The sequence below is a fragment of the Panthera onca genome, chromosome D4 (genome assembly GCF_046562875.1).
Source record: "Panthera onca isolate mPanOnc1 chromosome D4, mPanOnc1 haplotype 2, whole genome shotgun sequence".
Classification (NCBI taxonomy): Eukaryota; Metazoa; Chordata; class Mammalia; order Carnivora; family Felidae; genus Panthera; species Panthera onca.
Genome location: NC_138351.1, coordinates 71,783,653 through 71,809,152, shown reverse-complemented (window position 1 = coordinate 71,809,152; position 25,500 = coordinate 71,783,653). Strand labels below are relative to the sequence as shown.

Genomic DNA, 25,500 nt, shown 5'->3' with positions numbered 1-25,500 from the left:
CATATATTTTTTAATTTCTTCTCTAATTGCCTGGTTGACCCACTCATTCTTTAGTAGGGTGTTCTTTAACCTCCATGCTTTTGGAGGTTTTCCAACCAAGGTCTAAGTTCTTAACCACTGTGTAGTACTACCCTGTGCTGTACTGTCAGAAGATCTAGTAGGTACAAGGCCCCCGGATACATACTTATCGTTGAAGTTCATTGCGAAGACACGAGGCAGAGAGGGCAGCCATGACGGGCCCTAGGTATATGGGTGACGGAGCAGAAGGCCACATGGAGCAGATGCAGGACCAAGAGGAGTGAGCATTTGGAGACTATCATTTGAATGGATGCTCTCTCACTATCTGGTAGTCCCAAGTGATCACCTTGACCCCCCACCCCTCTGACCCCCGTCCAGCCCAGGGAATTGCCTCTCGTGTGCCATTTGTATACAGTATATTTTGATTGGCTAGCACCTCCCGTTTTGTGTGCCTTAACTGATGTGTCTACCAACCATTGCAGAGACCAAGGAAGTGAAAGATCATCTTCTATTTGCAACACGTCTGTGTCTGTCCTCTTCATTTATCTAGTTTCCTGAATGAATTCTTAGGTTTCTGTAATCCATGGTCAGTACTCAACCTCACACTCTCCACGAAACTAAAAATATGAGTCAAAGAGAATTCATTTTTCCAATCCTAGGTACATCTAGTCCCTTTCTCAGATTACCATACAGCCTAAACTTAAGTTTATAAATGTTTATGCCAAACCTCCACATAAAATTTGGTCTTCCAACTAAATTCAGTATGTCCCAATCGGGGATACACAGTGTTCCCCCCTGCATCATAATATTCCTTGTTTGTTTGTGTGTTGGTTTGTTGGTTTCCATACGCCATCCCGTTTCACAAAAGAAAAAAAAATCTCCCTTATGACTCTTCTAGTAGTTTCTTCAGGTCAAAAGAATGCTCACTTTAGCAATCAGCTCCATGATCATCAGTGTTTAGAAAAATCTTTTTTCAAATCCTTTAGGTAATGAACTAGACTCACTTATGTATCCAGTGCATATTTAGGGAAAACTGTCACTGTTGTAAGTGTAAGCATGTGATTAAATGATAAGAGTTGGCTAAAATTAAATGATAAGAGTTGGTGCCTGGTTGGCTCAGTTGGTTAAGCGTCCAACTTAAGCTCAGGTCACGATCTCACAGTTCATGAGTTTGAGCCCTGCACTGGGCTCTGTGCTGACAGCTCAGAGTCTGGAGCCTGCTTCAGATTCTGTGTCTCCCTCTCTCTTTCTGCCCCTCCCCTGCTTGCACTTTGTCTCTCTCTCTCTCTCTCTCTCTCTCTCTCTCTCTCTCTGTCTCTCTCTCTCGGTCTCAAAAACATTAAAAAAAAGAAGTTGGCTAATCCACCAGGGTATATTTTTCTCAAAGTAATTTTAAAAGTCAACATCTTTTGGGGCACCTGGGTGGCTCAGCATGTTAATTGTCTGACTCTTGATTTCAGTTCAGGTCATAATCTCACGGTTCCTGAGATTGAGCCCCATGTCAGGCTCTGTGCCAACAGCACAAAACCTGCTTGGGATTCTCTCTCTCCCTCTCAATCTGTCCTCATGCTCCTCAAAATAAATAAATAAACTTTAAAAAGTAAAAGTCAACACCTTTGAACACTTACATATGTAAATATTACTTTGAGTCATTGATTATTTAAGTATATAGATACAATGAATCTTTTAATTTATGCAACCTTAAATTATTTGGGTTTAACTTCAGGTTTTCTTAAGCTATGAAACACAGAATCTTTTGCCCTAGAATGGTAATTGATGCGGTCATTTATATAAACTAAAATGCAAAACAAAAAAAAAAAAAAAGAAAAATGAAACAAAATGTCATTTATTTGGAATGCTAATAAATGTCCCAATTAAAAGTGTTTTTTTGATAAATTTTGGATAACTGTAACAAATGAAATACACAGTAGGTTCATGAACTTGAAGTTTCCCCTCAGCCTCTGCTCCCTGTGAATTCCCACGTGTCAGTACATTTGATTTGAAGTATATCTGGCTTTTTGAAAAGTAAGGTTGTTCCTGAACCCCAAGTGTTTGCCACATAATGGTTAGATTCTCTGTGTCTTTTATATATTCTAAGCTCCTGATAAATTTTTCCCTCATAGTTACTATTAATATACCTAGTAAGACAGTGTTTCTTTGCTGACAGCTTTGAATCCTAAAGAAGATTTTTCTCCTTTCTGAGGAAAATGTTTACAGTTGACTTCTCCCAAATCTCTACATCATTTCCTGGCATTTTGTGCTTTTCTAGAAAGAGAATTTGCTCTGATACGCTTTTGCAACTATTTTTCTCCTGGATAAATCCAAGCATAGTATTCAATTCTTTCTTCTCCTTGAAGCTCATTTCGTCCGTAGTCCCTGTCCGTCAGCAACCATTTTCACTGAGAACCACACGCATCGCATCGTCAGTCCTTTGCCCAGCCTAGAGAGGCAATCCTTTTCTGTTTGGGTTGGGGGGGGGGGGTGTGCAATCTAGAGGTTGAGATGGATCATTTATATTTTTTCTCCTAGGAATTTAGAAGAGGGGACAAAGAGCTCTGAGAGCATAGTTGTTTTGTTTTGTTTTGTTTTGTTTTTTGCCAGTAGGTAGGGAATATAAAGTTAAGACTGTGCACAGAGAACCAGAGGAATGTCATCAATGTTAGGAGTGAGTGAGGATGTGTTGACAGAAACTGAGACGAGACACAGCGTGGCCGCAGAAGCAAACAGGCAAACAGATGGAAGGCTGAAGGGAGTAGCCACTGGTTCCTGCAGCTTGGTTGGTCCTCTTGAGGCCCAGTTCTTCTCCCTGCTCTTGGGTTTGGAGGGATAGTCCTCTCTGTTTCCAATAAATTCCCATTTTGTTGAAGCTAATAAAGCGGATATCCAATTTTTACTGACAACCAAGTGTGGTTAAGACATCCTTCCCTAAATTTTTATCTTGCAACCGTGCAAATACCTGTTTTTAAAATTTAAATTAGGGGCGCCTGGGTGACTCAGTCAGTTGAGTGTCTGACTTTGGCTCAGGTCATGATCTCACGGTTTGGGAGTCTGAGCCCCTCGTCAGGCTCTGTGCTGACAGCTCAGAGCCTGGAGCCTGCTTGGGATCTGTGTCTCCCAGTCTCTCTCTGCTCCTCCCCCGCTCACACTCTTATCTCTCTTTCAAAAATAAATAAACATTTAAAAAATTTTAAATTTAAATTCAAGTTAGTTAACATATAGCGTAGTATTGGTTTCAGGAGTAGAACCCAGTGACTCATCCCAACAAGAGCCCTCCTTAATGCCCATCCCTCATTTAGCCCATCCCCCCACCCACCTCCCCTCCAGCAACCCTCAGTTTGTTCTCTGTATTTAAGAGTTTCTTACGTTTTGTCTCCCTTTCTGTTTTTTATCTTATTTTTCCTTCCTTTCCCCTATGTTCATTTGTTTTGTTTCTTAAATTCCACGTATGAGTGAAATCATATGATACTTGTCTTTCTCTGAGTGACTTATTTCACTTAGCATAGCTCTCATAGAGCATAGCTCTAGTTCCAGCCATGTTGTTGCAAGGGCAAGATTTCATTTTTTCTTGATCACCGAGTAATACCTTTAATTCAAGGGTAACCATTCAAAGTCATTTAGCCCTCTTTCATTTTTATTTGGATTCTGATGACTTGACTTTTCTTCATTTCCTTTATTCCTTGTGTGTCTATAGAATGGATAGTGGATGGAATTCAGCATTATTGGAAATCTGTTTGGGCTTTTGCCTATTTATTCTGTTGTTTTTTATAGTCTGGATTGAGTCTTCTACTCATCAACTCCTGTGCACACCATTTCCCAATGTGATGTACTGTCCCTATGGGTCCATTTGAAAATGATTTGTGTCCATGTTTAATAACAAAAACATGTATGTGGGTGGAAAAATTCTATGACCATAAATCTGAGATTAAGTTCTTTTTGACCCTCTGGCTCTTCTGTGATTTGGCTAGACTGTAACAAATAGCCTAAATGTTATTTGAGCCAAGATTTTCTTTTCATGCTAGAATTTCAGTCTGTGAAGCCTGAGTAAATACTTAAAATAAGTGAGACACATTAAATACCTAAATATGATTTATTTGGTATTGTAATATAAATAGGAAAACTCAGTTACTGCAGGATACTCTTGCCAGGTATACTTTTGTCATTGTTTTAGTTTTGGCTTGTTTTTAGTTAATGGTTCTATTGTATCATCAAATAGTACAATTAAAAACCCTTGCACAGTGCCTCATATATAATAGAGGCTCTGCCCGGATTTAGTGAAATAAGTTTAAGCATAATCTTTATAAGAGTTTTCATGTCACAATTAACAGAAAAGGATTTACTGTAACAGTAGCGTTTGGCTTAGAACTTACTCATTTATTCTGCGTGTTAAACGTGTAGCTAGTGAAAATTAAGGCATTTGTTTATTGATTTTTTTTTTCATCTACTGGTTGCATAGCCCTTTTTTGATCATCAACAGAGTGGAAATGTAAGAATCAACCTATGCCGTAGAGAATCTTGCAGTTAGCTTAAGGATGTAGCCAGACAAGTTACCTATAATTTTGACGGGGTTAGTGTAATGGCGTGCTGTGGGATTGTTGAATTGACTTAATATTTTCTGTACAGCAGAAGACTTGGGGAAAGTTTCAAAGAGAAGGTGAACTTCGATCTGGATTTTGAAGGATTGATGAAGATATAGACATATTAGGAGATGAGAAAGATTTGTTAAAAACTTCAGGTAGGGCAAACATAAGGAAAGAATGGTATGTTCCAAAACCTTCAAATAGACCTGTGTGGTGAGGGCATAATATAAGAGGTAGGTTGGGGAAGTAGGCTGGAGATGGGGTGCGACAAGGGATGTGGCTGGAAGTATTATTTAGGGCTGAATTGTCTAAGGACATGTAAAGAAATTTAAACTTCAGAGACAGGGAAAATAATGAAAGCCTTAAAACATGATTAGATCAATATTTTAGAATGATAGCTTTGATGGTAGGTCAGAAAATGAACTTGAAAGGAGGAATTTCAGCAAGAGATGCTGAAAACACCTCTTGCTTTTCAATAGTCCAGACAGAAGTACCTGAACCAAGGCTAGGGCAATAGGATTTCAAGGTCGGGAGATATTTCAGAGGTGAAAGGTATAGGTCTAGATGGATTACTAAAGGTGATAGATCAGAAAGGAGGCATCATAATTGCTCTTGGATACAGACTTGTATAGTTTCTGGTGCCATGTTTATGGGATAGTTTATGGTGCCACGTTTCATGTATCTTGAAAACAGGAGAAAGGAACCTTTACTTTTGCACAGAGAGGATAGGTTGAGTTTGAGAGTACTATAAAATATTCAGGCAGAGGTGTCCACTGGGCCAATGGAACTTCACTTTGAGAGTTAAAGAGTTTAATTTGACATAGATTTATTTAGGAGTCATTGTCTTTAGGTGAGATTCAAAGTTCTGAGTTCACATGACATTCCCCAGGAAAAGACTAGAGAGAAAAAAGTAAAAATTTAGAAATGATATAAAACTACAGAATAGGAGTCAGTAAAACTTCCTAAATATACTACCAGAGACAGTCAACATTTGGATGTATATACTTTCAAACATACTAATACATACATGCCCATACATGTAGTACATGTACACATACATGCACAGGTAATGTAATAAAATCATTGTATGTGGTTGCCTAGTTTTAAAATTTGTTATTACACAACAGTAGCATTGTAAGGATCATTCATGATTGCCCTGTAATTTATTTAACCTGTACCTATTGTTGGAATTTTATACTCTTTCTATTTCTTTATATTGCAAATTATTTTGGGATACACATCCTTTGCAATCAATGTTTTCTGTGTATCCATGCTTATTTCTTAAGGCACCCCTACAATTTTATAATTAAAAACATCTTTGGCTAGGCGCGCCTGGGTGGCTCAGTCAGGTAAGCATCTGACTTCGGCTCAGGTCATGATCTCGTGGTTTGTGAGTGTGAGTCCCTGTTGGGCTCTGTGCTGATGGCTCGGAGCCTGGAGCCTGCTTCAGATTCTGTCTCTGTCTCCTCTCTGCACCCCCACCCACTTGCACACACACTCTCTCTCTCTCTCTCAAATATAAATAAACATTAAAAAATATTACGGAAGATTTCAGTGGGCCTGCTCTTGGCTTTTTGTAACTTTTTCTCCTGGGATGAGGTTATATCTATCTTGACCTGCACTATCCAGTAGAACCCCTCTCTACCTGGCTTCTTTGAAAGGCTTCTGCTAAATAAAATAAAAATAGAATGTAAGATACAGATAAAGCACAAGAATTCACTACACAGAGCAGAACCAAATCCTAGAAAGCGTTTGTTCCATGAACTTGAGTAAATAAAACGCTGAAATAAGATGAGAAATGAGGGAATAGACAACAGACTGAAATGAAAACAAAAGTGGCCGAGAAGCTGCAAGGAACAAAGAAAGAATGTGCAAGAGGAAGAAATATCGTCACAAGAAAAATAAAATGCGAGGCCAGCATCAGTTCTTAGTCAGAAATGCAAAGGAGGAGGCACGATTGTGCATCCGGCACAAAAGGTGATAGGGAAGAAAAACTTCAGACATTTCCACCAAATTCAGAAGGGCAAGAAGATGAGATAAAAGTGGGGAAAAAAAAAAACAGGATAAAATCTATGAAGTCCAGAAAATGACGAGCCAACAGACGATAACCTCTTTCCCCAGAGGTGTTATTCAAAGATGCAGAACAGTAAGCATTCCTTGAATTGAAGAATATTTGAGTCTTCAGATTAAAAATATGAAGTACCTAACAGATGAAGCTTGGTGAAATCTTAGATTGTGAAGGATGAGGACAGTGTTATAAGTAGCTTCCAGTGTCTTGTTTGTCCTTAATGTTTCCTGACGAGGAAAAAAAATACATGTGCAAAACCAGTTGAAACGCTGACAGTATTTACTAACTTCCTGCTCGCTGACTGAGAGCGGCCCCGAGAGAGTCACGCCAGGCATGGATTCCAGTCCACGTCTTTCAGGGGTGACTTCTGAGCTTCTCTCGTTGGTCTCCGCAGTTAGGTTGGGCCACAACCGCAGGGCTGTGCGACAGTTGGTATTCTACCGACATGTATTTTAATTAATGGAGGCCAAGGGCAAATATTGTCGCCACGTCAGATTTGTTGTGACTTCTCTTTTTCTTTCAAGAGCATCTTTCCAAACAGTTCCCTTGTGGCCTGACTTGGGGGTAGGGGTGGCGTTGCAGTCTTGTGTAATGGTGATGAATCTCGGGTGTTAGAACAATGTTACACAACCCTGCATTTTTATCATTTTAATGACTTTTGCTGGACAAGGGGAGCTTCCTTCCCTGCCAGATATTTATACAAGCTAATCAGAGGCTTGATACAATACAGATGGTGATAACCTTTGGCCGTACAAAGCCCATGTCGAGTTTTTCTTTGGCAGCAAAGGGCTTGCCTCATTCCGTATTCTGGACCAAAAAAAAAAAAAAAATTCTATTTCTTAAATGCCTTATAAAGGATAGCAGATGATGTAAACGATTTCAGGAACACCAGAAGGAGAATCGAGTGCTAGGCCTCTACCACATTCCACAAACATTACCAAAGATCTATTTATTTCTTAGATATGTGGGATGAAAATGTTTTTATTGAATTATGTTTTTATTCAAGTATGATGGAGCAGAAAGATTGGGGGAAGGGGACAAAATATTTTCAGTAAATCATCCGCTCCTCCTCTGTCTTTTAAAGTGCATTCCAAACCCAGATCTTGTGTAATTCTTTGCTTGGACTAGTAGTCCTGCTATTCTCCTGACTGTTTTAAGCTTAATATATTGTCCTGCCAACAGATATAATGGTTCCTGTAAATACTTCCCAGTTCCCTGCAAGAAGAGAAGAAAAATAGAATTACAGCTTAATGCGTCTTGCACGTAATGAATTGTACTGCAAGAAATGTCTGCTAAACCCCTAAATCCTAACCTGAATGTTAAGGAATATTACCGACATGAGCTAAAATTAATATTACAAAATAGTATTTGTTTATGTCAGAAGGACAGTAAAGGCACAAAAAGAAACTTTATCTTTTTTGTACAGAACTCTGCAAAATGAAGTACGCGAGGGCACACAAACATTCTATACATTCCTACTGCTCCCTCAAGACCAGCTCATTCAAGTAACTGTGTTCAGGGCATCCTTCCGTCTATTCACCCATCCATTCTTGAATCCATTCATTGAGTAGATATTTATGAACCCATACTCTGTGCCAGACACTGTCAAGAATACCAGACCGAAAAAGACAATTTACTTGTTTTCTCTCTTCTTTCTGCCCCAGTTCTCACTTCCTTAGGGTCTTGCTTCCAGTTTGCTCCATAGTCTCCTAAAAGAGAGAGTAATGGAAATGAGCAAAAGCTTAGCAGAGTGTCTGTGGAGGTTAGGTTATGATTTCAGAGGGGAACAACTCAGAAAGAGAGAGTTTATCACGTGGTTAAGAGCAAGGCCAATGTAAGCACAAGTTGCCACATCTCAGAGTGCTGGAACTAGGAGTTACCCTTTGAGTCCTGATGTCTATTATTAAAGACAAATAAAATAATATCTCATTTCATGCCACCTGTAACAAATCATTGGATTTCCCCCCAGAGGTGGTACTGAATGAAAAAAGTGCCTGTGTGTGTGTGTGTGTGTGTGTGTGTGTATTTCAGTCCATTCCAATTATTGTTTATATCGATAGGGCTTTTCACCTGGGGTGTGTACGAACTGAAAATATAAATGTTTATACACATTTAAAGGTAAATGTTTATGATAAAATGTAAATATATATGATACATTTAAATTCATTTCAGTTATTACTTTTACTGGTACTCAAATTGCCCTTTGGCCAGAAGGAGCTTCTTTAGGCTGGTTTAATTCTTTTTGTCTTTAATAGTAGTAGGCTTTTGAGAGAAGGGGGTGACATGTTTGAATCCTTCTTCTCAAATTGCTGGCTTTCCAGATGTTTCCAAAGTCATTTTTAATTTGTCTTTTTTTAAAAAAAAAAAAAGATTTTATTTTTAAGTAATCTCTACACCCAACGTGAGGCTCGAACTCACAATTCCAAGATCAAGAGTCACATGCTCCACCAGCTGAGCCATACAGGCGCCCTTAACTTGGTTGTCTTTAAATTCAGGTTTAACAGCTTTATCTTTAGCTCACAAACAGGAGTAAAATTTGCTAAGAGATATTAAATTAGAATCAATAGCTATGAATTATATACTGATGAAGACATGAATCTTATTAGCTGAGAGAGTCTGGAGCTTAGAGCTGAAGTCTGCCCCTTGAAGTGAATTGAGGCAGTGAATGAGTGAGTTTTTAATCATATCATCCCCTTTGAACTTTACAAAACATAGGGTATAATTGTTGCTCTTCCTCACTACCTCCAGACTGTACTTGAATTATTGCCTAATAGACATTGAGGTCTTCTTTCTAAGAGCTTGCCAGAAAATACGCCCTGGCACTTCTTTTCCTTTCCTACCCATTTCTGGTAAAAAGCAGTAACAGTAAATTTAATTATAATGCCAGAGTGACCACTGGATTCCTTGTGCTTTTACAAATTGATGTTATAGTGCATCAGTGGCAATAAATAGATGCCTTTTTAAAAAAAATTTTTTAATTAAAAACAATTTTTTTTAATGTTTATTTATTTTTGAGAGAGAGAGAGAGAGAGACAGAGTGTGAGCAGGGGAGGGGCAGAGAGAGAGGGAGTCACAGAAACCAAAGCAGGCTCCAGGCTCAAAGCTTTTAGCACAGAGCCAGATGCGGGGCTCGAACTCACAAACTGCGAGATCATGACCTGAGCCAAAGTCGGACGCTTTACCGACTCAGCCACCCAGGCGCCTCTAGATGCCTTTTTTTAAATGTTTGTTTATTTTTGAGAGAGAGAGAGAGGAGGGAAGGGGCAGAGAGAGGGAGACACAGAACCTAAGGCAGACTTCAAGCTCTGAGCTGTCAGCACAGAGCCCAATGCAGGGCTTGAACTCATGAACCGTGAGATCATGACCTGAGCCAAAGTTGGATGCCAAACCGACTGAGCCACCCAGGTGCCCCATTAGATGCCTTTTTTGAAAAAAGGTTTCATTTTTTTCTCTTCTTTCTGTAGAGGAAGGAGAGCATAATAACATTATAAAGCATAACTCACTTGCCCTAAAATAATAAAGCCCAAGTGTTAGGTTGAATAAATCAGTATTTTCTCATAAAGATAGTACACCACCAAAACCAGCTGATTTTGTGCTAATACTGGGTGGTCCCGAAAAGATGAAGGATTGAATCAGTTCTACAGCTTTGGAGGAGCAGTGGAAAAACAAACATGGGAAGTAGGTTGGCCATTGTTAACTCTGGAAGAGACATTTTCTATTAAATTTGCATCTAATCAGGCTTTTGATATATGATCACGAGGGGGTTCAGCTAAGTGGATAGATGGGCAGCTAGCTGGATGTACTTGATGTACTTGGAAATAGATATGTAGGACTCAGATTTGGTTCCTGTTTTGAGAGCCTGGAAATCCATAAGAATTCCACAAATATTTGTTGATGATAATGCTGCTGCTGCTGCTGTTAATGATATCTTTTAAGTGCTTTTAAGGTTTTTGTGGGTCTGTGCAGAGACCATGGTAGGCCCTAGTCTGCCTGTTTCTGTCTTACTCTCATTGATCAGTGTTTGTCCTCATTCTTGTGACATGCTGATGATCCTCACAAATACTCTTTTATGTAAGAAAGGAAGCATGTAGTAGGCCAACACCATACAAACTCACGCTAACTTTGTTTCATTACAGCAAATTCTTCGTCACTCTAGAGAAAACTCAACAAAAGTTATATTCCTCATTACTGATGGATATTCCAATGGGGGAGATCCCAGGCCAATTGCAGCATCTCTGCGAGATTTTGGAGTGGAGATCTTCACTTTTGGCATATGGCAAGGGAACATTCGAGAACTGAATGACATGGCTTCCACCCCAAAGGAGGAGCACTGCTACCTGCTGCACAGTTTTGAAGAATTTGAGGCTTTAGCGCGCCGGGCATTGCATGAAGGTAATGGAAACCCAGTGGCATAACATGATGCAATTAAAGGGGCGGGGGGGGGGGGGGTTCCTTCACTTTTACTGCTTGAAACCCATTGGAGGGTAATACCAGACCCTGTGATGTCTTCACTGAGCATGATGCCCATGTGTCCTTGGTGTTTTGTGAGCTGTGTTGAACTTCATAAATAGAAATGACAGTCTGATTTGCAAGAAGAATATTTGGGGTTTTTGTTCTGTTTTGTTTTTTAACAGTTGTGATGGATTTTCACTAGAATATCCATAATGCTCCCACCTAGGAACTGTTAGAATCAATGGAATGAATTTAGGTGTGTTTTAAGGCCACACACAGAGTGGGAAGCCTTGACTTAGATCTCATTTACAGCTATCTGGAAAGCCGAAGTAAACACTCAGAGACATGCATAGTGAATCTCACCAGAATGTTTCCAGAAATACACATGAAGATATAGGGACAATAAATACTAGCACATACTTCTTGACTGACTGAAGACACATAATGCTTATGTAGAAGTTGAAGAACATTACCCCAACAAGGAATAAAATCAGTAACTCCATCATTAGAGTTCTTTATACACCATTTATAAGGATGTTTAGTTATATGATTTAGATTAGATGAACTTCCAGGCATAATATGGGCATGTATCTTGGTAAGCCACAAGAGAAAGTGTAGATTGGGAGGAAATTAGAGGAGATCCAGCCTCAGACCAAAGCCATGCAGCAGGTGAGGCTTGATCCTTGCAGGTATCCATGTGAAAGATTTGGTTTGATGGGCAAATCGGGCCACACAAGGTTTCAAGCAGTTAGTGATATACATAACGACAGATCAGCCCTATCAGAGTTCCAAGGGAAGCGTTTAGAACAGGGTCTCAGACTAGCTGTGGATACAACAAAAAAAATCTTAGTCACCTGCTTGCTGTGTGACTTTTGGCAAATTATTTAGCTTTTACATTCCTTAGGTGTCTTGTTAATAGAATAGGGAATGAGAATAGTACTTACTCCATGGGATTGTCACAAGGATTAGATGGGTTAATACATATAAAGTGATTAGAAAAGTTACTGAGGGCTTATTATCCGAAGCCCTCATTAACCGTCCACTGTTATTATTACCTTAGGCAATTTATCTAACATCTACAAGCCTCACTTCCTCTACTTTTAAGATGGAGACACTATAATGTGTACCATATGGTTTTGTCAGGAGGATTAAATAAAATATTTAAAATTTACCAAGTATAGTGCTGTCACTTGGTGGAAGTTCAGTAACTATGGGGCTTCCTTTGTTTCTCCTTTTCTCATGGAAAAGTGGTATGTTGAGAGGGAAGGCACGGTGGCTGTTAATAGATGGGATTCTGAAATCATGGTGTTACTAGCTATGTTGTGGAGGACTAATTTCCGGTCCTGTAATCCCTCTGCTTGTAGCGTTGGGGTCTTCTAGAACCCTAATGCCAAGTTGCCCCAGAAGCTGGGTGGGACAGAGTGTTCTTTCTCTTGGTTACAGTATTGCAACAGAGTTTTGGAAGGCATCACTTTTATTACAATAAACAAATATCTAGAATGCGTAATTCTCTGATCAAGTTTCCGGATTTGGTAAGAAAAAATCCTGTTCCCATTGCAAAGACATAGTCAAATCGAAGGAGATGAGCATCATTTTCCCTGCCTCTCTGTCCTCTGAAGCCACTTTCAATTTGGTTGGATCCACTTTCGGTCTCAAGACCATCCGTTTTTCTGGCCATCTTCCATAGACATAGCTTGCAGAATAATAGCTTGCCTCCCATAACACGTATCCTTATCTCTCTCCCAGACATGAATGCCAGTGTACCAGTCTTGGTAGCTAGATCTTTCTTGCTCCTAAGTTGCTCTACCGCCAAATAATCCCATGGCCCAGTGCCTCAGAACTAAGTGTGCATGTTGCAGACCTTTTACCTATACCACAGTCTGTTAGATGGAGCTTTAATAGGGTACCTGATTGTACTGGTCTCTTTCCCTTGGGGCTGGAGTCTTCTCCTTACTTTGCCCCTGTGTATTTATTGTTCAGAGTCTTAATGCATAGAGACAGATGTTCCATAAATGAGGCCACTACCAATCTTATTTCCAGGTATTCAATTGCAGTGCATGTTTCTTGCTGGAACTCATGCATTCGAGTTCCTATGATGGGCCCATCACTATGTCTGGGCCCGGCACCATGGACCTACCTCTAGGATTTGGGTTAAGACTTTTGAACTTCCTCAACAGAGTAAGTGGAACTTATTGTTTGCCTGGTTCTAGGCCATTCTTTCTGGGTGGGTCATATTCAACCTTACCTTACCCAGTTAAGTCACTTTCTGAACAACTCTGCCTGAATTATTGACTTCCCAGCATGTCTCACTTCAGAACATGGCTCACGTAATGAGTATGATCTCCCATCACATAAAACATGATAATTTACTTAACATTGAGAAATAAGCCATATTCTGGTTCTATTATTAAACTTGTGTGGCGTTGTGAAGTCTTTATCAAATAACTATAGAAGTTACGGGATTTATTCTTAAGTCAGTAGCTCATAATCAAAATCCTTTTGCAGCGATCGAGATTGTCATTTTATTTATTTTTTTTTTTGAAAAAGCGTTTTGGAAATCTCGTTACTGCTGTCTGACCTCATATTGAGGCAGTGGAACGCTGCTTGTGTGGAAGCCAGGGAAGTGACCTATGGAACGGACCACAGTACTTCCTGCTGCATCTGGAGATTCCTTGCTGAAGTGCTTAATTTCTGCCTGACCCTGCATGGCCCCAAGAACTTATGATGAGGTCCCAGACTGAAATAACTTAACTGGCTGAAGCAAATTCCCAGCCTGTGCTAGTGCAAATAACACGCATTCGTATCTGGGTGGGAGTGGGGTGCAGCTGGGAATTAGACGGATATGAAAAGATATTTTCTGCAGCTTGCACCTACATTTTAGTAACTAGAGAATGTAACATTGATCTGCGAATTTGTTTTTTATTACCCTCTGTCATATGTCATTGATAGATCTGCCTTCTGGGAGTTTTATTCAAGAGGATATGTCTCATTGCTCCTATCTGTGTGAAGCCGGCAAAGACTGCTGTGACCGAATGGCGAGCTGCAAATGTGGGACACACACGGGGCAGTTCGAGTGCATCTGTGAAAAGGGCTATTATGGGGAAGGTCTGCAGTACGAATGCACAGGTGAGTCTCCAGTTTGTGCGTCATCGTGTCAGTTATCTGTTGCCGTGTAAAGAAAAGATCCCCAAACTCAGTGGCTTAAAGCATTGATTTATTATCGCTCATGAGTCTGTGGGTCACTTGGGCAGCTTGTCTGGTCTCAGCAGTGCTGGCTTACACGTGCATTTGTCATCAGCTGTGAGTTGGGTCGGCTGCCTCGCTGGTCTTAGCTGGGTTTTCTTACCTGTTTGGGCATCAGCTGGCTGGAGTCTGGTCTATAATGACTTTGTCTAGGACCACTAGGTTGACCTTCGTGTGACCTCTCAGATTCTCTCAGGCTGCCCGGGCTTGTCCCCGTGGGGGTGGCAGAGGTCCAAGAGAGAGAAAGGAAGTTTGCGAGACCTCTTGAAGTCTCGGTTCAGAACTGTGAAAGGGAAGATTTGGGGTCTTTCATTTGTAATCAATCAGTAACCAAGTCTGTCCAAAATATGCTGTCGTCTCTGTAGGAGATTGAAGCCAGTGGGATTCTGGTCCTTAGGCCACATATAACTTACGGGATTGTCACAAAAATTGCGACTTTCACTTGGTGATCTTTCACCTCTTCACAAGCCTCCATGTAGGGGCCTCATAAAGCTTGACAGTTGGGGCACCTGGGTGGCTCAGTCAGTTAAGCATCTGACTTCGGCTCAGGTCATTGTCTCACAGTGTGTGGGTTCGAGCCCCGTGTCGGGCTCTGCGCTGACAGCCTGGAACCTGGAGCCTGCTTCAGATTCTGTGTCTCCCTCTCTCTCTGCCCCTCCCTGCTCACGTTCTTTCTCTCAAAAGTAAACATTTAAAATAATTAAAAAATGAAAGCCTTAAAGGTGACATCACTTCACAATGGGTTTCACTTCATCGACATTTGTAATTCTACCTGCTCTAGATTTCCTGACAGGAGAATCTTTCTATTTCTAGTATTTTATTAGAAAAGCCAAGAGAGCAACTTAGGATTCTGGTATTTTACATTTTATCTTAGGAACTACTTCTAAATCATATTCTCCTAATCTTTAGAAGTAGTATGTGGCTTTCTGTGATAGCATTTTCTTTGTTCTGTTTTAGCCAAAAGGCAACATTTGCTATTTGGGAAAGATATATTCCCATGGAAATTAACAGCCACCAGGAAAATGTAGGAGCAGTAGCTTAACTTTATACTGCACCATGTGGTCTTTTACTGCTTGTTTCATGTGAACATTATTTTATGCTGACATTTGGGAGGTAGGTAGGCCTGCTCTATAGCACAGAAACGTGGCTCTTCTCTGTCTACGTGACCTGCTGTCTCTTTCCTTTTTTCTCCTTCTCCTCATAGGACATTTCCTCTTGCATTCTTCCTTTATTCTCTTTTACTCCTGTTGCCCCTCAGTTCCTCTCCTTTCATTTCTCCTTCCTCCCCTGGCCTGGGTCCCAGCGGGCAGACACATACTTCCTAGGTCCAACCATCCATGCTCACCCAGCAAATCACTCCTTTCTTGGCTCTGCTCCTACCCCACCCAGCAGGAATTCTCATTTAAGCAGAAGAAAGGGGGGGGGGGGATCAACCCAACTGCCTCTGAGTTGGCAAAATGCCGCCCCTGGAATCTTCCCACACTTTCATCAACAGCCCAGCTTGGCACTCTCCCCAGCACCCCCTTCTCTCCCCTCCTCCCACCCAAGCCCACCAAACGCAGGCAGAAGCTCTCATTTTCTTTGCTCCATGCTGTAGTCAGCATGTTTGCTTTCCGTGTGGTCGTAGGCTGAACTGCCCCTTGCCAATAAGCCACTGCCATGTGGCTGCCCAGCCATGCTGGGCTGCAGCCTCCGCTGCTCCGCGACCCTATAATCTCGCATCCTGAGGGAGAAGCAGCAGAATGAGAGAGGGGGCAGTTCACAAACCCACTACCCCCCAGATCCCCAAGTAGCTGCGGCTGCTACTAGTCATGCACTCCAGGCTGGAAGGCACGGCGACAGCAGTCTGTAAATGTGTGAGATCGGGTGGGCTTGTCAGTAGAGCTTCCTAGAGGGGCCAGGAGTACTTTTGCAGCTGGATCTCACCAAGAACACCAACACAAAAGGATTAATTTATCCATCCCTTCTCTTAAATGAGTGAGCATCAGCTTACTGCTTCCTTTCACGCAAGAGTTAAATTAGATTTAGTTGCATCGATATAAATGTTCATACTGTCATCTTCAGTATTTGTTTCAAAGGGATTAGGAAAAGGAGTGTCGGAACCCCAGTTTGTATGCTGTGATTTGTATATTTGTAGGAGGCGGCACTCATCACTGGCTTCTCCTACACGCTAGGAACTAAGAGAACATAAATTAATTGCATCTTTCCTGTGGCATGAAAGACTCATTACCAGACTCTTTAGGCAAGGCAAAAAGAAATATTAGCCCTAAATCATCCAGCACTGAAAACGTGGAAGCCGTGATCCTCCTTTTACAATCTGTTCAGTCGACAAATGGTATGGAGCATGTTTTTCACGCCAAGCCCTGTGCTAGGCACCAGGCAGGGGTTCGATGGTGAGCAGACAGACATGGTCCTCACCTGCTGGGAACTCACAGCCTCCCCACACAAGTCAATTTGTAATCACGCACTGTGATTAAAGAAAAAGGCCTGTGCTGTAAAGAAGGAGCTGCAGGGAAGGCTCTACTAAGATCGTCCCTCTAAGTAAGATCTGAAGGTGCCTTGATAGCAGCTATTGTCTTGCTCCAGGAGAGGATGTTACCTTTCGCTCTGAATACTTGGAATTCCCAGTAGTTTTCCTCATTGTAGAAACAGTGCCTTTCAGAACCAAATCATTCCTCTTCAGAGCCAGAAGAAACCTTAGAGGTTATCTGCTTGAAATCCCTTATTCTCCAAGAGGAAATTGAGGTCTCAGAAAAGATGAATATTTTACTTAAGATGGCATATCCAGCCATCAGCAGGACCCCAATAGGGACCCAGGACACTTTTATCTAAGTTCTGGGTTATTTCCAAGATAGCACGCTGCTTATTTTGCCTTTTTGAAAATATCTTCTTATATACACTGCTCTTCAGAGACCATAGACACCGAACTGTGCTCAAAGTGTTTAAAAACGTAGGAAGATCTGGCTCAAATTCAGCCTCTGCCAATTACAGATGATGTGGGTTTGATAATTTCTTCTGATTCTCAGTTTCTTCTGTAAAATGGGCCTAATACTGGTGTATGTATACATACCTGATGATGGTATGTATATGTGTACATATACACACATATATATCTTTGTATATAGAAATGCATAGATATGTCTATATGCGCATATATATGTGTCTATTTTACATATATTTATATATTTTATATATGTATATATATTTAGGTTAATTGAGAAAATAGACTGCTTAGGATGGTATCTGGCCCATCAATTCCTACTCATACTAATCCTAATAATACTTTTATGATTAATCATTATTGTGCGATGATACAAGTATTATTATGAGAAAGTTAATGGATGGGTATTTAAGTAGTTACCTCATGTGTGAGATTCTTGAAGATGAATGACACCGTATATTTTATAAAACTTTGCCATGGGAGGATTAGGAAGGTCGATGCATGCAGGTGGACACCATCAAGAAGGCTTACACGTACTCAAGGTAAAAGGAGTGTTGGGAATGCAGTTTTGACCCATGAGTATCCAGTGCAAATCAAGAATACCGAGTGGAGAGAAGGCAGTGAGAGAATGTGCCACTTGATGTTGAAGAAAGTTGAGCTTGTTTGCTTTGATTAGGGAAAACTATGCTGAGGTAACTTGTGTTTGTTAATTTCATAGACCAGAATGCTAGAGCTACCTTACCTGTCAGAACTTTTCTCCCTGCTCACTTGGGAGGTGAGGAAATTCAATCCTCTGATCATATAGGAAATAAGTGTCAGAGTGGAAGCCGAATGGAGGTCTCCCAAATCCCTACGGTCCTTCCTTTATACTAGACCATCTTCACTGGTGCTGTCAGCCTTCAAAGAAAGCTGATAACTGTAGTATGAGTGGGCTCTTCTCTTTTTCTCTCCTCTTTCTGGGTGAAGGGCAATCTAGGTTGCTTGGGTTCTGAAACAGTGACTTTCTAAAGCTCTGTCCAAGGCAGTAGCTTTGCTTGAAATGGCCTGAGAACCACTGTCACAGTAAGCAGCTCCTTCACAGACAAGACCTTGATGCCCAGAAAGATCTTAATCATTGGGGATCCATCCCATATTCTGAACATCTTAGCTTGAATGCAAGCTTGAAGATATTCATTAGAAGTTACTAACAAGTAATGCTCTGACAAAAGGGTTCAATTTTATGAGACGTTGCTTAATATGTTTGAGCTGGTTTCTAATATCCCTTGGCTCAAAACTTTTTTGAGTTCGTCTCAAAATAATCACGTGCTTTTGGCTGGTGGTCTTGGAGAGTGTGTGCTAATAGGTTTTACAGAAGTGAGGACTATATAATAAATAGATAATCCAAAGTAGAATGATGCTTTGTTCGTGTATGTCTCATTCATTTGTGTTATGGCCTTGACCACAGAAACCATATTTGATAGAAGTTCAACTAATGCTAGAAAACCTGCTAGGGAAAGAGAATTTGAAACATAGTTGTAATACTTACAGATCCATATTCCCGGTACTCCAGGCTCAGAGAGGCATTGCAGGAAAAATCCAGTGCAGCAACCAAAATAGATTTCAAAATAGTGCAAGTCCTTTGCTTGATTTTCTCTGACTCCAAAATAGGGATTTATAGACCCAAGCAATTCTTAAAATCTCCCCTTTTTAATCATCCTCTCCCTTAGAAACCATAACTCTTCTGTGCTTATCTCTTCAAATTCCTCCCTAAACACACACACACACACACACACACACACACACACACACACACAACCACTCATACTCAAGCACACATATATGTACCTTACAAGACCTAACTCAAACTCTGCATCCTTATCACTCTTTTCCTCCTGCATCTGCATCACCCTCTGGGGTACCAGAGAGGGAGAAAAGCCAAGAATACTTACATATCAGTACTTTTTGTTGTTGTCATAAATCAGTGCTTAAGGCCTATGATATTTTGGTTTTGTTTAAACCTACATAACTCAGTTTCATTTACCGTAAATATTTTGTGTGATTCAAATTCAGGTGTGGGGTTTTAATGCCGCATGTTTATATTTAAAGGATTGAAAAGACATTCCTCTAGGATTAGTAATTGAACTTCAGCTAAGGGAACTGTACTGCTTAACTGTGGAGTCTAGTGAAAAGTAGGTGTTGCTTCCATTTCTAGCTCTAGTATTCCTTTATTCATTCTGCATCTTTGACATTGGCTTTGACAGTGATAGATATGGATGATGATGATGATGATGATGACAGCAATAATAACTGATAATAATTAACTAATATTTAAAGAGCACTTATGATATTCCAGGCACTCACTTTCCCAAGCATTGATATATATATATATATATATATATATATATATATATATATATATGTATATATGTGTATATATATATACACACACATATATATATAATTGATATATGTATCACTATATCAATATATTGATCAATTATATTGATATATCAATATATATCAATACACACACACACACACACACACACACACACACACACCAAGGAAGAGCCAAAGAAGCTAAAAATTGGAGAGGTTGAGTCACTTGTCCTGAGTCACATAGCTAGTAGACCTGGGAGGTGAACCTAAGTTGTCTGGCTCCAGAGCCTACAGTCTGGCCATAGAGATTGGTATTTAACAAACACGCAATTAAAAATATCATTTCAAATTTGCTAAGTATTAGTTGGACCCTTCTGAGATCTTCAGTATTTGATCATTTTCTACCCACAAAATAGTGTATGTTTTAACTGAATACTAGGAAGGAAAAGAAGAAAAAGAGTTATATAAAATGCAGATCTGCTTAATGTTTTTTAATTATGGCTCACTCATAGAATAAACTTCAGGCTTATTAGCATGGCATAAAGGCTTTGCCTGAGTTGGCCTGTCTTTACCCTTTGAGCTAAAAGCTGGAACTAGTTATGGTTTCCACCAAATACCGTGCTATTTCTTTCCTCAGACCTTTTTTCATGCTTCTTCTGGTTCTCTTTTCCACCACACCCAACTATTTTCTTTTTCCTACCTCATCCAACTAGTGATTCTAACAGGCACTGAAGGACAATTTTATATCCCCACTGCCTACCTTCAGAAGAAGAGTAAATGCTAAAGAAAAAAGGATGTAGGTAAGAGGTCAAGTTTAATACCAGAATCTTAAGTAGACGAGAATTCATTTTTGAAATCTCAGTCAATGCATGGTTTCCATGTCTGGCTTGGGGACCACAGGATCCCTAGCCGAAAAGCACATGGTAAGAAAAGTTCAAGAATGTATTTTTTTTAATGTAAAATATTTACATTTGGTTAAACTTTGTCAACAATAAATCAAATTCAGTCTATGGTTGATATCTGGATTGGTCATTTTGGATGGCTAGGTCATCAAATCAGTTGTGAATAGCCAGTGAACTCTCATTGTAAATCCATGCAAGGGCAGCTGTTCTAAACTTTCCCCTGAAGGGATTTGAGAGATACAGAGTATGAAGACAATAGGCGTCTTGAGGACACTGCTCCTCTGCAGACATTGACTCTATTTCAGTGAGTTTGGAATGATTCTCAGATTGGAAATTATAGCTGGATAAGGGCCAAGGCTGAGGGCTTGATAAAAAGCGGAAGCCCCAGTTACATTATTTTTCATAAAAGGAGGATACACCATAGAAATAGAAACACTAAAATATTTGTGTGGAAATATCTTATGCATGTAAATATATGCACATGAATCCCTACCCCCTACTGCACACAGATATTTTCTTGTCTAAATATTATGTCATTTCTTTGGAAAGAGAGAGGACAGAGAGCTCTACAAATTCTTGAATGGAAACCAAAACATTTGGAAATCTGTTCTCTGAGCAGAGCTTAGCTGACTTTTTTTTCCCCCAAAAAACATCCCCAGCAGTGCCTAATAATGGGTTTGTAAGGTACAAGGAATTTGTACAATATATTCCTATTTGCTTTTTATGAGAGAATATTGCTAGCAGGTTGACACTGATTCCCACTAACTTAAGGTTGCTGCCTAGAATAGTTTAGTTTGTTCAGTTTTTCACTGAATGAGGTGGGTATTCAGTCCTGGTGGTGCATTTTCCAGTCTATCACGATTTTATAACAGGGAAATGCATAAAATTAGATGCCTACAACCATAGGTGTGAAACACCACCAAACTCCCAAGTCAGTAAATTGTATTTTCAGCTCAGTTATTGTATTCTTCCGGTCTGTGACTTCTGTTTGGTACTTTCTCATATTTTCTGTCTCTCTGTTGAAGTCCTCACTGTGCTCATCCATTCTCCTGGGTTCAGTGAGCATCTTTATGAACCATTACTTTGAAGTGCATCAGGCAAATTAGTTATCTCCATTTTATCAAGGTTTCTTCTGCTAAAGTCTTATATTGTTCTTTTGTTTGAAAAATATTCCTCTGTTTCTCCATTTTGCTTGACTCTCTGTGTTCGTGTCTATGCATTAGACAAAACAGCCACCTCTCCCAGTCTTGAAGCAATGACCTCCTATAAGGAGATGAAGCTTAACTTTCGTTGTCTCTCAAAGCTTTGCGATTGTCCAAGCAGCCATTTTTATTTTCAATGGCTTTCAGTTGTTAAGGGTGTGCCAAGACCTGACAGCGTCCCAAATGGGAGGAGTGCGGTTAGCATCTAGATACAGATTGATTAGAAGCCAGACCCTCAGGAAGCAGCTTTTAAAGTATGCAAATATACATAGTCTTGTGGGAATGCTTGCATAAGCCCTGGCATTCCTGGCCACTAGAGCCAGGTGATCTAGAGGTGTCCCCTGGGTGGCAGTTGGAAAAATTGAACCTCCAGTGGAGCGTATGTGCTCCTGTGGGGGAGATGTTGGTGAGCTGTAGCAGGCGGAGGGAGAGCACCAAGATAGCATCCACCTGCCTCTGTTCCCTCTCAGCAGGAAGCATCTGTGTGCCAAACCAGAGGCTGCACTTGCAGGCCGAAGCTCCAGGACAAGTAACAGGCCTCTGAAAGAAAGACAGGGGGTGTTGTCTCTGCAGTGCCCTGGCGGTGGTAGCCTGCCAAGAACTCTCCCTCCCATTGATACCATCTGTGGGACCCAGGAGCACAAGCCCGTGGCCACCAGAGCCAGGTGATGAAGGGGCAGCCTTTATTAGGCTGCAGCTGCAAAGCCAGGGCCCCAGACCGGAGATACTGTCACCATAGAATGTGGCAGAGAGACTTCATACAGATGGCACGTGCTGGGAAAAAACCCTCAAAAACCTTGCATTTGAAACAAACAAGATGGTGCCCGTTGGCTAGCAAGTGTGAAGATAGCGCCTGCCAGCCTGCAGGCTTCTAGCTGTGAGCTGTGCGAGATGCCTGCCCACCAGGCCGACCCTTTAGGGTTAGCAAATGAGCCTCATCATGTGAGGTCTGGGTGCCTCCGGATTGGCTGCAGGTGGCTGGGCGGGGGCAGGTGAATCGAGGGATTCCTGAGAGACCCGCTTCTGGGTTGGTTACGGCCCTGTGCAGCTTGTGAACACAAGCCTTGAGCCTGAGTTGGTTTTCAAAGCTAGACGTTTTCTGGGCTCATCTCTCACGTGTAGGTCTCAAAAGTTCAGGTGTCTGATGTAGGATTCAAACCCTTCACTCTTCAAGGAGATGCCCTGGGCTTTGAGTTTCCTCCCATTGGTGGGTCACCCCGGGCAGGGATGGGGTTTATGATGAGATGGTGTCCTAGTCTCTCCTACACACCGAAGTGGGCCTTCTCTTTTTTGTCTGATTCGTAGTGGTTGCTCAGTTTTTAGTTTCTTTCAGAGGAAGTTGTTCCATATGTAGCTGCAGAGTCAGTGTGTCCTTGGGATGAAGTGAGCCCAGGATCCTCCTATATCATTATCTTGAACTGGAATCTCCCAAAGTCAGTATGTTGTGTCTTTTAGGAGTACTTATAAAAATATATCCAGTATTCTAAAATTGTGAAAATAAGGGTTATAACCAGTTCCTGCTTATCATCATAGAATCTTACTTTTTCTCCTTCTGTTTCCTAGCCCCATTATAAGTAAATTCAGTAACAAGAAAAAGGATGCAAAGAAAAACATTTAACATATGCTAATTGGTAGTCCTTAAATATTTTGCTCAAGTCACCCCTAAAATAACTAAAAACCCATATATCCCTTGTTGATTTTTAAATAGCTATCAAAAAGTTTTCAGCAAGATTTTTAAAGATGGCATTTCCATAATTCAGTATTGCCTTTTAAAATAAAAGTGTTATATCACTTTTAAATGTACCCTTTGAAATCTCAGTACTATAACAAATTTGATTCCTTCTGGTAATATTCGTTTGTGAAGCAGCTTTTTTCAATGGAGAAACTTTGCGTGGTTTCTTGTTTTCTTACATCTCTTCCCTTCTCCTGGTACCATGTGGTTCGAATACAGTAAGTTTTTATCTTCTAAAGCCTTTTATTGATCACAGAATTCTACTTCTCCACCATGAAAATTGTGGATATATATTGAAATTAATTTTTAAATTTTCTGCGATCAAAATTGATGTTAGATATCAAGTATTAGAGTTATTATTATAATTGTTATTTGTATATAATTTGTCAGAGCTATTACTCCTTTTGATACTTACTCCCCGTAGAAATAAGATGCTATTGGAGATTTCATCTTTTCATGGGATGGATCATTAATTAATTCATGTGCCCGTGGACTTCTGCTATAAGAATAAAGGCATATGTGACATCAATTTCATTTCTCTTTTTCATTTTTGTAGGTCTTAGTGCTGAAAACCTTCATACAAATGCGTAGATGGAGCTTGAAAGAGTTGTGTGACATTGACGTCACTTCATTCTTTGAGTTCCTCCTGAGTTATGTGCCAAAAATAAATGAGTGATCTATCATCAAAAAAATATTGGAGATGATTAGCTGACTGTTCCCTTTGGTCCTTTTTCAATTTTATTGAAACTGAAGAATTGGAATGCTTTTGACTTGCAAAAGTAGTTGTTACCCAATCATTATAACCATTCGCTTTTTCACAAGTTTCTGGGAAGTCCCCTAGAGACTTTACTAGGACACGTTAAAGGACTATTTAATATGGAAGAGCTTTGTTTAATTATGTCTGGGAAAATCAAAACAATACAAATTTCAATAAACTTTTAGCAATCCAGTAGTTTCTGATAAAATTATTTTACCTTAGAATGTGCATTAATATATCCTTACCAAAATCTTGGAGCCATAGATTTAGCTTATTTAATCTATGGACAAATATCTATATATAACCTATTTGTGAAAATGGTTCACACAGTTAAACCTATCCTCCAAATATTTTCTGAGAGAAAAAGGCTAAATAAACTAATGCACATTCCAGTGGCCAGCATATTGCTTTAGATTTTCACAATTGATGAATAAGGCAGAGAGCCTGCTCTTGAGTCTCTCAGCTGGATAGAAGTTGCTGCTGCCTTCAATATTTCCCGTCGACATTTTCTTCCTTGCTTTGCCCTCATTGGACTCTTCTAAAGAAGTGACATATTCTTGGACAGTAGTCAGGAAGTTGGAAAGAAAAGGTGGTAAAGGAACAATGCCTTTACTGGTACTTTCCCAGCCTACAATGTTTCTGAATTCAGAACATCCCAGAAATGAGCCAAAATACTCCATTTCTAAGGTCAGGAAATATTGAATCATATTTAACTGGGATATGTGAAAAACAAGGAACATTTCTTAGAGGACTTGCTTATGGTACCTTAATTAAAGAAAGGTTTCCAGATATCAAGATTTTTGAATTGTGCTGAAGGTTTGCCACCTTGGGACAATGCACCGTAGTAAGATTCAAGGGGTGAAAAGTACACATTTCTTTTGAAAAAAATGAATGAAGGGCAGTTGTGAAGAGGTGCTGTGGATGCTTTCTTTGTTACATCAACTTAGGTAAGAGTACCTGTCAATGTTGAGGTTCTGGAAATTGTTTCTCTAAAAAGATTCATGCTACAACCGCATGCCTCTTGCAGTTTTTCCCTATTTACGTTCCTCATTTGTAGAAGAGGAAACAGTGTTAAAGAATTTAAGAAATTTTCCTAATGCCATTCAACCATAAAGCAGTTAGCATGCACACCCAGTTCTCTCAGATCCTAGTGTCCGTATTGTCTCTGAGCCGTTAGATTGCCCACGATCCATCCATAGCGCTTATTGCATGGTCATTCTCCATCAAAGAAATGATCCAGAAGTATTTTG

General features: G+C 40.3%; 1 protein-coding gene across 2 annotated transcripts in view; it reads left to right on the top strand.

Annotated features, from left to right (window-relative positions):
* The window catches only part of SVEP1 (sushi, von Willebrand factor type A, EGF and pentraxin domain containing 1), a 205,318-nt gene that overhangs the window by 20,465 nt on the left and 159,353 nt on the right, over positions 1-25,500 (top strand). For both annotated transcript variants that reach the window (XM_078436599.2, XM_078436598.2), the window contains exons 2-3: positions 10,800-11,055; positions 14,065-14,241. In XM_078436599.2, the coding sequence (XP_078292725.2) occupies positions 10,800-11,055; positions 14,065-14,241 (433 nt within the window). The remainder of the gene's footprint in view (positions 1-10,799; positions 11,056-14,064; positions 14,242-25,500) is intronic.